This window comes from Natrix helvetica, assembly GCF_964273705.1.
Source record: "Natrix helvetica genome assembly, chromosome: Z".
Classification (NCBI taxonomy): domain Eukaryota; kingdom Metazoa; phylum Chordata; class Lepidosauria; order Squamata; family Natricidae; genus Natrix; species Natrix helvetica.
Genome location: NC_138554.1, coordinates 29,941,021 through 29,956,923, shown reverse-complemented (window position 1 = coordinate 29,956,923; position 15,903 = coordinate 29,941,021). Strand labels below are relative to the sequence as shown.

Sequence of the window (15,903 nt, the reverse complement as noted above, 5' to 3'; positions counted from 1 at the left end):
GTTTAATTAAATTAATAGTTTTTAATTGCAGTTCTGTGCCAAAGGTGTATCAGCACATTCTTGCTTTGGTGTTTGCTGTAAAGGAGATCAATAGGAACCCTGTGCTCTTACCGAACATCACATTGGGTTTCCACATTGTGAACAACTATTTCCCTGCAAAGATAACATATAAGGCAACCTTGAGTTTACTTTCTACACAGCAGAAGTTTGTTCCCAACTTTACCTGTGATTTAAAGAAAACATTTATTGCTGCCATTGGAGGGCGTCTGACAGAGAACTCATTCAACATGGCCACAGTCCTTGCCAACTACAAGATTCCACAGGTAGATCCTTGAGGTGGCTCACTACAAATGCCAACTTTCTTTCATGTCTTTTTTTCTTAAAGTACCTTTAGAATTCTTTAAAGAATTGATTTTCACAGGGCAAAATCTAAGAGAGCATTGCATTGCACATTTAATAAACATAAATATAACTGCACAAATAATTAAATATTTAGAAACTATGGACTCTTTGCAATTTCCTCCAAATATTGAAGATTAGTAAACTCCTATTGGCATTGAGTTTCAAAATGGTTGGACTACTAAAGAACTTACTTTCCTACATGTTGCTTGACTCCCTTCAGGCAGTCAAACTAAAACACTTTTTCAGTTCATATATGCCCGGCTTTTGATATTATGCTATGCTTTAAGGGATTTCACGATCAGTTAAAATGGTCACTGAAATACATAGAAAAACCTTTTAACTGATATAATATTGCCTTTATATGAACAGAAATTTATAATTTCACCAACATGTCAGTGCTGACTTTCTACTTTAGTTATAATGAAAATGAATCACATTTCATATTCTTACATCATTGTTCTGATAATTTGGTTTGTATTGCCTTTCAGCTTGCCTATGGGACATTTTCTCCAGTAAATAGAGACAAAAATGTATTTCCATTCTTATACCAAATGGTCCCGAATGAAATAAATCAATACATTGGGGTTATTCGATTACTTCATCATTTTGGATGGAATTGGATTGGGATCTTGGCTGTGGATGATGACTATGGGGACATGTTCTTGCAGAAAATTGAACCATTGCTTTCCCAAAACAACATTTGTTATGCTTTTGTACTTAGAACACCACAGAAGGCATATGTAGATGAATATATACACTTGATTGCAATGGAGTTAAGATATGATCAACTCTTTATGGATGATAAAGTCAAAGTGTGTTTAATCTATGCCCTAACTCCAGCCATGCAAAATCTGAGAATGATTATTTTGGTATCATCTTTGACTTCATTGCCATCTTTGGGTAAAGTATGGATTGTTACATCCCATTGGAATTTTGAATCACTGTCCATTCAGAGACTTTGGGACATACAGAGTTTCCATGGTGCTCTGTCATTCTCAGTTCGCTCAAAAGAGCCCCCTGGATTCCAAGAATTTCTTCACAGTGTAAGGCCATATTGGGCAAAAGAAGACAATTTCATTCAGAATTTTTGGGAGCAGGCATTTGACTGCCCATTACATACTTCTAGTTTAAATGAAAATAGCAACCTATTATGCACCGGGAATGAGAATTTAGAGAATCTGCCAAGTATATTATTTGAAATGAGCATGAGTGGTCACAGTTACAACATTTATAATGCAGTGTTTGTTATGGTACATTCTTTGCATGCATTGCTCAAGTCCAGATCTAAAAGTAGAAATGCAATAGGAACAGAACAATTAATAATTCAGAATTTAAAAGCATGGCAGGTATTTTATTTTGTTTGTAACACAAATACAAAAATTGTTTGTTTAATTGCATTGTGTAGTGATGCTTCTAGTAATGATGTTACATAGCAGTCCTATACCAATGAATTATGTTGAATAAACATTACTTCCTTTTGCAGAGAATAAAAGCTTTTGCATTAGTAGTTTTATTGTAGTTTCCTAATTGGGAAACAATATAACTATTAATTTAAAAGATTATCTTTGGTTTAGAAGGAAGTGTTCTACGGAATTTACTGTCTTGTTCCAGAGATGGCCATTGTTGTTTTCCGTTAGAGCTGTAGTTTTACATGTTAATTTGTTTTGAATTCCATAGAAAACATGCCAAACTATGAAGTAATGTTGAAATGGGAAACAATCAGAGGTGGGTTCCTACCAGCTCGCACTGGCTTGATGGAACCAGTAGCGAAAATGGCGACTTGGTCTCCAAAGCGGTAGGGACGACATGCTACTCAGCTATACATTTCCACTCCGAACCACCCCAATGAGGCCGTCGAAATGATGTCCCGGTGTCTGGAGGCCGTACGGGTCTGGATGGATGGCAACCGACTAAAACTCAACCCTTCCAAGACGGAGTGGCTGTGGCTTCCGGCCTCCCGGTTCAACCAGGTGCTTCCATCTCTGGCCATCGGGGGCGTCCAACTAGCCCCCATGGAACAGGTGCGCAATTTGGGCGTCCTCCTGGATACCCGGCTGTCCATGGATAACCATGTAACAGCCGTGGCAAGGGGGGCGTTCCATCAGGTTCGCCTGATGCGCCAATTGCGCCCCTTATTGGACCGGGATGCCCTACGCACAGTCACCCATGCGCTAGTGACGTCTCGCCTGGATTACTGCAATGCTCTCTACATGGGGCTTCCCTTGAGATGCACTCGGAGACTACAATTGGTCCAGAACGCGGCCGCGCGGGTGATTATGGGGAGGACTAGATACTCCCCTGTAACACCTCTCCTGCGCGAGCTGCACTGGCTGCCTGTGGTCTACCGAGTGCGTTTCAAGGTTTTGATTATGATCTTTAAAGCGCTCCATGGCACAGGGCCTAGTTATATGCAGGATCGCATCCTGCCCCACACATCCCTACGACCAATTCGCTCACACAGAGAGGGACTTCTCCGGGTGCCGTCCGCCAAACAGTGCCGGGGGGCGACACCCAGGAGCAGAGCCTTCTCTGTGATGGGCCCAGCCCTATGGAATGACCTCCCCCGTGACATCAGGATGATTTCCGATCTCCGCTCCTTCCGTGTACAGCTGAAGACCCACCTCTTTCAATTATCCGGCCTGGCTCAATCGCAATCGTAATTTTCCCATTCCTCCAAACTGTTTTTTAAATTGTTCTTAAATATTAATTTTATTGGGTTTTTACAATTGGGGTATTTTAAAGCAGATTTTTAACTGTCTATTGATGTAATTTGCTTCCTCCTCCGTGTATGTATGTGTGTTGTGTATGTATGTACGTTTGGTGTTGTTATATATGTTTCATGTTATATGCTCCATTGTACGCCGCCCCGAGTCCTACTTGGAAAGGGAGCGGCTAATAAATCCAAATTTATTATTATTATTATTATTGCCATGCCCCCGTACCAGTTCCATGTTCACCACAATAACTTTTATTGACCTTTTAAAATGTTCTGTGCATGCGCAGTCCTATTTATAGGCAACTGGGCACATGCACACACTGAACCAGCAGTAATGATGGCAGAAACTCACTCCTGGAACCAATAACATATTAAGCTTTACAGAGAAGTGGGACAAAAGACTTACTAGGAAATAATCAGACAACTAGAAATTGTTATATGAGATAATATCATAAAATGTTTTTTGTTATTTGGAGGTTTAGAATGCAGTAAAGCTTATACCATGCCTACTAAAGTTTGGGTTCTAAAGTTTGGGTTCTAAAGTTTGGTTTATTAATAAAAAGTTAGGTTATTAAATGTAGATGATCCATCTATATCAATGAAGACTGGCCACTTTGTCATGGTATTTGAGAAGCACTATTTGAATATCTATTGTGGAGTGCATTCAGATTCTATGCAACTAAAAAGTTGCACATTTTGTAATTAGTCCTATTTAAGGTCAGCTAGTGACCTTATACCAGTCATTTTCTCTCAGACCTAGAAAGGATACAAGGGCAAACAAATTCTGGACATCTTGCCCAAAACACTGCAGTGTTGTTCAGACAACATTCAACACTGATTTGAAGACACTCATAATCCCCATTTTCATTTTTCAAAGCAGGATAGTTCAGTTTAAAATAATTTTTTGTGATTGTGATTACAAACCTTGCTGTTAATTTCTTTTATTTCTTTAAAAAATATAGTTTCATTCTTTCTTGAAAAGCATCATATTCAACAATAGTATGGGAGACACTATTACATTCGATGAAAAGAGAGAACTGATTATGGGTTTTGATGTTATAAATTGGATTACTTTTCCCAATAATTCCTTTTCTCGAATCAAGGTTGGAGCATTGGAACCTTGGGCTCCATCATGCAGAGAATTAACCCTTAATGACAATCAAATTGTATGGCACAGAAGCTTTAACCAGGTGAGAAGAAGCTGTAGATTCTCAACCAATAACAAAAATGCTCTTTCAAGCAATTGTCAAATACATGGCAGTAATTGAAGAAAGTGATTTTTTGGTCTTTTGGGGCTTTTCTTTTTTGTTAATTTTTAAAAAATTTATTCAAAAAAGTTAAAATTCAAGACTCCAACAATGTTTTAAAGAAACAATCAAAGGAAAAATAAAAACCAAATAAGGCATTTTAAAAATGCATAAAGAACTAACACATATACACAAATTATTCCCACTGCTTGCGAAATAGCCACCCAAATATGAAACTACTAATTCTATTTCCGAATTATTAATCTGTTATCAAAATACTATATTAATGACTAAATAATTAACCAGAATAACAGCAACAATAAACCGTATCAACCATTAGCACCAATCAATAAAATGTAATGTTACATTTCAAAATGTTCATTTGACTGACTTTCATGTTTAATGAATAAAAGATAATAATAATAATAATAATAATAATAATAATAATAATAATAATAATGATAATAATAATGATTAAAGTTTCAAAATCCTCTTTTAACAAACTGTTATTGTAATCAACTTGTAGGAAATTTATCATGACTTCTTATCTATATCTAATTGTTCCAAGAGATAACACTGATCTGTCCTGGATCAGATATTCATGTTTGTTTTTTAATACCATCTCTTATCAATTGTTTCTTGATTAAATATGTCCAATCTTCAAAGTTGATTTATCTTCCTAAAAAAGTACAAATGAAATCATTTTCCAGTTAAGTGTGATAAATTCCTTTCCCAATTTTCTTTGAATCTCTTACAAAAAAACAATTTATCACTTATCCATTCAGTCAGTTTTCTACTGTTGTAAAATATTACAGCTGAACATTAATGAATCCATGGTAAGTTTATGGCAAATGCATCCAGTTGGGCTTGGTATATACAAATTGCCAATGAAACTATGCATAGTCCTACAATCAGTCATTTAACAATCTTTAAAATTTACTATGAATTTTATAAAAGAGCTATTTTTGACCCTTCTTCAAAGTTGAGACTGTTGCCTCCTTTGTTGTCACATGAACACATTTCAGGCACATGGTAACTATTTCAGATTTATGAACATTGCAGTATCCCTTCATCATATGACCATGACTTGCAGAATTTTTACTTATTTTCCAGCAAATAATACACATTGGGCAGAATTGATTATTTTTAATGAACAAATGTTTGAATTAGCAATCATGTGATTCACTTTACAAAAAATTTAAAAATGAGCACAAAATTGAATTTTTTACATAGTGTCTTAACTTCCAAGTTATGACTGAAATTCTGCACCTCATTGTGGTTGTAAGTCAGGACCTACTTGTAGTAGAGTATGACATTTTGATTTTAAATATTTTGGCTGCAAAAGAATCTGGATTGCATTCACTGATGTTCAAAAAAAAATTAACTAATGAATCCCCTAGGACTAATCCAAACATCTGTCAGGATCCTATGAAAACATAATTTCCTGCCATTCAGGACACCAAAAACATCCAAAAAAGTCATCATCAAATTCCTTCCCATTAACTCCAGTTAGCTCATTTTCATTTTCTTCTGCTTCTTTATCCTGGTTGCAAGTTTCTTGCTTGAGAAAGCTATATTAATGCAAATATTTTATTCTCTGATTCTTTCTTACATATTATTGTTCAGGTGCTTCCTCTATCTGTGTGCAATGACCACTGCTATCCAGGCTCCAGCAGAAAGAAGAAGGAAGGAGAGAAATTTTGTTGCTATGATTGTGTGCCATGTTCAGAAGGACAGATCTCTGATGAAATAGGTAGGACAAAAAGATGTGAGGACTTTGGCTAACTCCAAAGCAAAGCAGCAAAAATCCAGTCCAATTTCCAGTTTTATTTAAGGGTAACTATATGAACAACAGCAAAAACAAAACAAGACAAAGATAGACCTCTGCTCCTCTCTTCTCTCGTTTCCCCCCTCTATCTTATTTTCTTATTTATCACCTTCTCATGCATGCATGTATCCATTCCATACATGCATTTGTATAGAATTTATTCATATGCCAAGGTAACACCACTTTTAAATGAATTGAATAATCTGGCCCTGTTTTATCCTTCCACTGTTGAAGAATAAATGTCTCTAAGCAATAAGAAAAGCATGTGGAATTGATTTTCACTGATCAGCTATAAGTTTCCATTTAATGGGTACATAGTTCAAAAATATGTATAACCAAAAATGTTAAATTCTATTTCATGGTCAAAACAATATGAAGAACAAATTAATACATAAGATGGAAGAAAAGTATAATTCAGTGAAGCATTAGTCTCTTTACATCTGGAATTACATGGGAATTCAGTCTTTTCCAGTAAAAAATACAGTTCTATATAATTACTGGTGTAAAAATATAAAAGTAGCCTACAATCTATTAAAACTTGGGTGTTCTGATTGTTTTGATAATTTAGATAAAATAGAGTTCTCCAATTTTTTGTTCCATCCATTACTTAAAATACCATATGAAATTGATTTATTAGTATAAAGTATTTCTACAAAATTGTAATCAGCTTAGTTTACGAATGAACAACTAAGCTTTCAACATATCATCTGTGCATAACACAGGATCTCGGGCTTAAATTTATGTTATGAGAATAATGTATGCCATGGCATTAAAAAATAACCCAACTCTAATGCTATAATTTGTTCACAAAATAGATATCAATTGTACTGTACTTATTTTAGACTGGTAGAAACTTTGTTATATTGGAAAAAATATCTCCTTTTCTCTTTTTCCAGATATGGATTTCTGCATGAGATGTACAGAAAATGAATATCCCAACAATATTAAAAATCAATGTATTCCCAAAGCTTTGACCTATCTCTCTTATAATGAACCTTTTGGAATCATCTTTGTTACATTGGCTATTGTTTTCTCTTTGATTACGGTCTTCATACTTGGAATATTTTGGAGGCATCAAGAGTCTCCAATTGTCAAAGCCAACAACTGGAACATCACTTGTATCCTCCTCCTTTCCCTTCTTCTCTGCTTCCTCTGCTCTTTCCTCTTCATGGGAAGACCTGAAAAGTTGACTTGTCTTCTCCAACAAACAACTTTCGGCATTATCTTCTCAGTGGCTCTTTCATCTGTTTTGGCAAAAACCATGACTGTGATTCTGGCATTTATGGCAACCAAACCAGGCTCTGGAATGAGGAAATGGGTAGGGAAAGGACTGGCCAATTCTATTGTCCTTTTAGGTTCTTTCATTCAAGTAGGAATTTGCACTGTTTGGCTGAGTACCTTTCCTCCTTTCCCAGATACAGACCTACATTCACTGAAGAGAGAAATCATAATGGAATGCAATGAAGGCTCAGTGATCATGTTTTACTGTGTCCTGGGTTACATGGGCTTCCTGGCTAGTGTCAGCTTTAACATTGCTTTCCAAGCCAGGAAGCTTCCCAGAAGTTTCAATGAGGCCAAGTTCATCACTTTCAGCATGTTGGTCTTTTGCAGCGTTTGGTTGACGTTTGTTCCAACCTACCTGAGCACGAAAGGGAAATACATGGTAGCTGTGGAGATCTTCTCTATCTTATGCTCCAGTGCTGGTTTACTGGGGTGTATATTTTTCCCCAAATGCTACATCATTATATTGAGACCTGATATGAACAAGAAGGAATATTTAATAAGGAAAGAAATGTAATTATTTTTTTGTATTTGGGTTTAAGGAAACATCTTTAGATTTTTTTGTAAGGTGCTTTTTCTGGGGTTTTTTTTTTGCATTAATTTATTTTTAAGGAATCTGGGAAGATCCCTCGACCTTGATTTACCTTTATTCATATACAAAACTTGATATGGAGAAAAATAGGTCTTTAAAAAGAGATTTGTTTCAAGATCAAAAATGGAAGTGCCCTATCCAACTTAATATGAATGATGATTAAATTTTGATTAACATATGTGCTCACATTGCCCAAATCTGAAAGAGTTGTCATATACAAATGTGGAATTTTTCTAGGTTGTGGATGGCCCACTGGATATTGAAGAAAATGTTCAATTTGAAATATATTGGAGTTTTATATGATTTTCATAGGGATTCACTATGGGACAGTTTATGGGCCAGGTTCCTTCTTGGGCTACATATTAATGGGAATATCCATGCCCTGATTGCTGTGTAATATTCACATTTTCAAATAAATTCTCAGTACAGATACAGATATTAATTTTAATTAAATCATATGGTGCTACTTTTGTGTATGCTTTTGAGGTTTAAAACAATTATGAATTAAAAAACCTATTTTACTGTTCAAATATTAAACAGGTATCTTTTTCAAATATATTTCAGTTGGAATTAAATTAGAGAAAGAAGACAGACCTTCATTGGAACATGCTTTGATACACCATTAAAACAAAAACAGAATTGTCATTCTTTGAAAAATAAATAAATAAAACAACACTTGCAACAAAGATTTCGACCTGCTCATCAGACACGTTGCTTTTGTCTGATGAGCAGAGCAATATGTGGTTATGGAATTCTGATTAAATCTAGTATTTTTGCTCTTGATGTGCTACATGTTGAAAAGGGCAGGGTTTTTCCCCATCCATTAAATGGACCAACTTTATTCATTTTCCTATTAAAATTTGTCTATGTTGTGGTATTGGAATGATATAATAACCCCCTCAGATAGATCTTCAGACAAATAAATTAAACCTAATCAGGAAAAACTTTCAAATTTACAGATTTTGGGGGGAAAAAGGCTGTGCAAGAGAATATATATTTTATAACAAAGATATAAGATGCTTTCAATTTTTTATATTTGAGAAGACTTCCAGAGGCACGCCAAGTATTGATTAATTGTTCTTACAGTCAGGAAATTTCTCCTTCATTCTAAACTGGATCTCTCTTTAATGATCTTCTACCCATAACTTCCTTCCTGTCCTCAGGTACTTTGGAGAATAAGCTGACTCCCTCTTCTCTGTTACAGCCTCTCAAATACTAGTCATTATATGGTTTATTCCAGACCCATTATCATCTTTATTAATTTTCACTGCACTCTTTCTTAGTTCACAATATCTATTTTATACAGTGGTATCCAGAAACTGGATACAGTAATCCAAGTTACTCACCTGTGCAAAGTTCCATGTTTTTTGGAGCATAAAATACACCTTTTTCCTTCCTAAAAGAGGGTGAAAATTTGGGTGCAGATTATACACTGAATGTAGCCCCATCCACCCACCGGCCCCAACTCTTTGGCCTCTGCCACCCAGCAGTTTACCTCTTTGCAGCAAATAGGCTATAGCAATCCCTGCAGCCTGAAACAGCTGATGATTGGCAGAAATTGTAAGTGAAATTTGCTGTTTGCTCCACGAGGCAGATTGCTGGGGGGCAGAGGCAGATTTTTTTTTCTTGTGCTAATCAGGCTGTTTTCTGCAAGGAGGTACTGTAAGTCAACAACTATAAATGCCTATAGAATGTTCAAATTATTAGACTTAATTTTTAAAGACTACTTTATTATTCTAGACAACAACAAAAATGAAGAAGCTTTTTAAAATAAATGCTTGATCTGAAGAGGCTCAGTGCTATTGTTTTTAAAAAGTGCTATTGTTTTAAATAGCAGAGAATAACTATACTTCCAGAAAGCACATCAATTTTAACAGCACCTGTACAGGTATAGTCTGAAATGTAACACTACAAACAGTGCATATTGTCTGTACAGTTTGTTGCAAGGAGGCAAAGTTCTCGGTTTTGCTCCCCAAAAGTTAGATGCGTCTTATACTTCAGAGCATCTTATACTTCAAAAAATACTGTAGCACTATCCCTGTGTTGATGCAACCTAGTAAAAGAATAGAATAACAGAGTTGGAAGTGATCATGGACATCTTCTAGTCCAACCCCCTGTTAGGCAGGAAACACTACACTACTTCAGACATATGATTATCCAACATCTTCTTAAAAACCTCCAGGATTGGAGCATTTACAACTTCTGGAGGCAAGTTGTTCCACTGATTAATTGTTCTAACTGTCAGGAAATTTCTCCTTAGTTCTAAGTTGCTTCTCTCCTTGATTAATTTCCACCCATTGGTTCTTGTTCTACCCTCAGATGTTTGGAGAATAGTTTGGCCATCTCCTCTTTGTGGCAGCCCCTAAGATATTGGAACACTGCTATCATGTCTCCCCTAGTCCTTCTTTTCATTAAACTAGACATATCCAGTACCTGCAACCATTATTCACATGTTTTAGTCTCCAGTCCCCTAATCATCTTTGTTGCTCTTCTCTGCACTCTTTCTAGAGTATCAACATCTTTTTTACATCATGGTGATCAAAACTAAATGCAATATTCCAAGTGTGGCCTTACCAAGGCGTTATAAAGTGGTATTAACACTTCACGGGATCTTGATTCTATACCTCCTTTTATGCAGCATAGAACTGTGTTGGCTTTTTTGGCAGCTGCTGCACACTGCTAGCTCATATTTAAATGGTTGTCCACTAGGACTCCAAGATCCCTCTCACAATTACTACTATTGAACAAGGTACCACATATACTGTATGCGTGCAATTTGTTTTCCTTGCACTTTACTTTTTTCGCCATTGAATTTTGTTAGCTAGCACTCAATGTTCAAGTCTGTCAAGATCCTTCTGTAACTTAAGCCTATATTCTGGAGTGTTGGCTATTCCTGTCAGTTTGGTGTCATCTGCAAATTTGATGAGTTCCCCATCTATCCCCTCATCCAAGTTATTGATGAAGATGTTGAAGTGTAATGGGGCTAAAACAAAGCCTTGGGGTAATCCACTGCATACCTCCCTCCATGTAGATAGAGTTCCATTGAGGACTACATGTTGAGTGTGATTGGTTAGAAATCCATCTGGTGGTGATTCTGTCTATCCCACATTTATCTACTTTATGTAGTAGTAGGTTATGGTCTATTTTATCAAAAGGCTTTCTGAAGTCCAAGTAAATTATATTAACATTATTCCTCTGGCCCACTAATTTTGTCTCTTTGTCAAAGAATGCAATGCGTGATCTGTTTTTGACAAACCCATGTTGGCTTTTGGTTATTACTTTATTTGCTTCTAGGTATTCACTGATTTGTTCCTTGATTATCTTTTGAAGAAACTTCCCTTGTATTGCGGTCAGACTGATAAGTCTGTAGTTTCCTGGATCTATTTTTTAAAAACTTTTTTTGAAAATGGAAACTACATCAGTTCTTTTCCAATCCTATGGCAGTTCCCTGGTGCTCCAGGATCTCTGAAAGATATAGTTCAGTGGTTCTGAGATCTTGTCTGCCAGTTCCTTCAGAACCCTGGGGTGTAATCCATCCGGTCCTGGTGATTTGAAATTGTCTAGGGTAAACAGTTGTTCACTTACCATTCCCCCCTATTTTAACTTGTGTTCCTAATCTGTTTTTTTGTGGTGCTGTTTTTGATAGATTGGACTGTTTTTTCCCTTTGTGTAAAGACAGATGCGAAAAATTAGTTAAGTAGTTCTGCTTTGTCCATGTTGCTTTAGTCCATTACCTTGTTTGGCAGCTGCATCACACTGCTGAATTTGTAGTTTTCTAAGACATCTACATCTCTCCCATAGTTGCTATTAAAGTCTGCATTTGTTTGCTTCTTCCTAGTCTGTATTTGTGTATTTGGTTCCCGTGCCTAAGGGTATGACCTTACTTTTTTCACTACTGAGTTGCATTTTGTTAGATAAGGCACAGCCAAATCTATCATGGTGTTTCTGAATTCGAGGCTATCATCTAAAATATTAGCGGTTCCATCTTGGTGTTTTCTGTAGATTTGATAAGAGACCCATTTAGATAATTTATGAAGATGTTGAAGTGTACTGGGCCTAAGACAGAACCATGACATATCTATGGTATGATGTTATGAGAAATATGAATTGTATGTTATTTCAAAATAACAATATTAAAACATGGAATGAAATTACAGATATGTTAAGCTGGAGGAATCTACAAGTGTCATTGCTGGGAAGATTTCTTTGATTTTTACGGGGAACTTAGGATAATTAATGTATGCATGAAAATGTCAGTTGGTCTTACCTGAACTGCATGTCTCGAAGATGGCATGGGAGTAGTCACGAATGGGTATTAACACAGCCCTTTTGCCCTGGAGACTGAGGTAAATCTTGAGGCCACACCTCCATACCTCCTCTGACCTCCCAGATTAACCGATGGTCGTTGTAGAGAACATGGAAAGGAAGGGACAGAGAAACATACACACATCCTTCCTGCCTGGTCCCTGACTGACCTTTGAACTAACTCAGGCCCTTAGCACAGGGCCCTCTAACTGGGGGGGGGGAGTGACTACTCCCACGCCATCTTTGAGACATGCAGTTCAGGTAAGACCAACTGACAGTCTCTGAAGTGAGGCGTGGGAGGAGTCACGAATGGGACATAGATGTCCTTGGGAGGAATAACTGGACCTGAGCCCCACGAGAGTCTAGGACTCCCTGAAGAACTCTCCTCCCGAAGGCCGCCTCCGCGGAGGCATAAGCATCTAGCCAGTAGTGCCTCCTGAAGGGCGAGGGGGAGGACCAGGTGGCAGCCCTGCAAATCTCCTCGATAGGAGTCTGGGTGGCCCAGGCTGCTGAGGTGGCAGCACTTCTGGTGGAGTGCACGGTGATGCCCTCAGGAACCTGTAGTCCTCGTGCCTCGTAGGCCTTCTATTTATCGTAACACTTATTTTGTCTAGCATAAATCTCTGCCTTAATTATAAGCTATGTTTAGTATTTTGAAAAAATTGAGGTTAACCTAACAATGGTTGAAAAGGAGTTAATAGTTAACAGTTAGTCTGAAAGACAGACACTACTTGTCTTCATACATGTTCCATTTTGTAAAATATGGAAGATCTATGATGATGATCATTTTGGTGCAGTGGTTAAATCATTGGACTAGAAACTGGGAGATGTAACTTCTGCAGGATCCAATCTGGGTCAGCCATCATGACCAAAACCAAAGGTTTTGTCTTTTGAGCTATCAGACTTGTGCTGGAGCCAGAGTCCTCTAGAGAAAAGTTCTCTGAAGATGAGCTCTACCTTGAGTCTGAAAGCTTGCAAGACAAAATCTCTGGTCCTGGTGACTGACCCAAATTAGATCCTGCAACATTATCCTGGAACATGTAAATTCTCTTTCATTCTACTCATGTTTAGGCACAAAGCCTTCTGGTGACCTTAGGCCAACCACTCACTCTCAGTCCTAGAAAGGATGCAATGGCAAACCAATTCTGTACATCTTGCCAAGTCTGGTTCAGACAGCAGTCAACATTGACTTGAAGATACCCTCTATCCTCGTTTGTGTTTTTCAAAGTAGGAAAGTTCAGCTTAAAATAATTTTCCGTAGTTGTTACGATTTGAAAGACTTGCTGTTAATTTCTTTCATTTAAAAAAAAATACAGTTTTGTTCGTACTTGCCAAGCATCATATTCAACAATAGTATGGGGGACACTATTACATTTGATGAAAATAGAGAACTGATTACAGGTTTTGATGTTCCAAACTGGATTACTTTCCTCAATAATTCATTTTCTTGAGTCAAAGTTGGAACATTGGAACCTCAGGCTCCACCAGAGAAAGAATTAGCCCTTAATGACAATCAAATTGTATGGCACAGAAGCTTTAACCAGGTGAGAATTCTCAACTAATAACAAAAATAAAGCAATTGTCAAATACATGGCAGTAATTAAACAAAATGATTTTTCTAACTTTTGGAATCTCTCAAGATGATGAGGTATAACATTTTCTGTATATAAATTTGGGTATTAATATGTTCACAAGAGGTTTATGGCAAATGGCTTTGATTGTGCTTGGGACAAAAATTGCCAATGTAGCTGCTAATAGTCCTAAAAATACAACTGTTCATTTAACCACCTCTGGAGAAAAAAGCCTGTTCAGTATGGCTGTTATTGAAGCAGAGATTGCTGCCTTACTTATTGTCATGTGATTACATTTCAGGCACATGCAACTTGCTTAGATTTATGAACAGTTGCAATGTTCCATGGTTACATAACTATGATTTGCAGAATTTTAGTTAGTTTCCAGCAAAAAAAAAAAAACAACAACACCATTTGGCAGAATTGATTTCTTTAATGATTGAATCACATGAATTAATCATGTGATTCACTAGAAAAAGTTGAAAAGATCATGTACATTGGTTCTAATATGCATGAAAGCTGGGACATGACAAAATGGAAAAGGTGTTCGGCAGTCACAACATAAGCCTAAGATTGCAAATCAGGCTTGTCAGATGTTAACACCTTTTCTATCTCGCTCTACGAAGTAGAGAATTGGTGTCTGACAGAAAGCCTTTTGAAGAGACTAGAAGCATTTGAAATGTGGATTTACAGATGGCTGGGTTAACAAAATCAGAAATGAGGAGGTGATCAGCCGCCTGGGAAAGTCAAGGGAAATCATCAAAACCATAAAAACGTGAAAGTTAGAATATTTTGGACATCTGATGTACAACCCAGAAAAATACAGCATATTTCACTTAATCCTCCAGGAAAAAATTGAAAGCAGTTGAGGTCCAGGCAGAAGAAGAACATTATGGCTTCAAAATCTAAGGAACTGGTTTGGACAAAACTCAGCAGAACTTTTTTGTGTGGCTGTTGACCAAAACAGGATTGCCAAGATGATCGCCAATATCTGATGATGCATACGGCACAACAACAAGAAGCAGATTCATTTAGCAACCAGTTTAAATATGGCTGCAAAATTGAATTTTTCACATAGTATCCAGACTTACAAGTGCAACATCTTATTACTAAAATCCAGTACCCCATTGTGATTGTATGCCTGGGTCTATCTGTGCTGCCATTTTTTTGTTTTAAACATTCTGGCTGCAAAGATCCTTTATTGCATTTGCTCATCTTCAGAAAAAAATATTAACTAATGAATCCATTAGGAGTAATCCAAACACATATCCTATGAAAACATAATTTTATGCCATTCAGGTCTTCCGCTAGAATATCCAAAGAAGTCAATGCCAATTCCTTCTTATTAATTCAAGTTTCTGCATTTTCATTTTCTTATGTTTCTTCAGCCTGGATAGGGGTTCTTGGGAAATTTGTATTAATGCAGATATTTTAACCTCTGATTCTCTCATGCTTATTATTGTTCAGGTGCTTCCTCTTTCTATGTGCAATGACCACTGCTATCCAGGCTCCTGCAGAAAGAAGAAGGAAGGAGAGAAATTTTGTTGCTATGCTTGCATGCCATGTTCAGAAGGGCAGATCTCAGATGAAATAGGTAGGACAAAAAAATGTGAGGACATTGGCTAGCTGAGCAGCAAAAATCCATTCTGATGTATGTATGTATGTATGTATGTATGTATGTATGTATGTATGTATGTACGTATATAATATGTATGTATGTATGTATGTATGTATGTATGTATGTATGTATGCATGTATTATTTATGTATATAAGTTAGGGGAACACTATGGGAAAAATTGACATTTGTTGGGATATTCAATTCAGTGATTACTTTCTATTTATTGGAGATGTAGTTAAAAATATGTAACTATTTGAAAATATTCCACCCTATGGTCAAATAAAAAGACAAATTAATACATACAATGTCAGAAAAATATAGCTTCGTGAAGCATTACTCTCT

General features: G+C 36.7%; 1 protein-coding gene across 1 annotated transcript in view; it reads left to right on the top strand.

Moving 5' to 3' along the window:
• Positions 1-287: 287 nt before the first annotated feature.
• The window catches only part of LOC309401367 (vomeronasal type-2 receptor 26-like), a gene marked incomplete at both ends in the record, with an annotated part of 34,583 nt that continues 18,967 nt past the window's right edge, over positions 288-15,903 (top strand). Inside the window, 5 exons of the mRNA XM_081970437.1 lie at positions 288-323; positions 891-1,652; positions 4,081-4,308; positions 5,992-6,118; positions 7,090-7,987. Coding sequence (XP_081826563.1) covers positions 288-323; positions 891-1,652; positions 4,081-4,308; positions 5,992-6,118; positions 7,090-7,987 — 2,051 coding nt within the window. The remainder of the gene's footprint in view (positions 324-890; positions 1,653-4,080; positions 4,309-5,991; positions 6,119-7,089; positions 7,988-15,903) is intronic.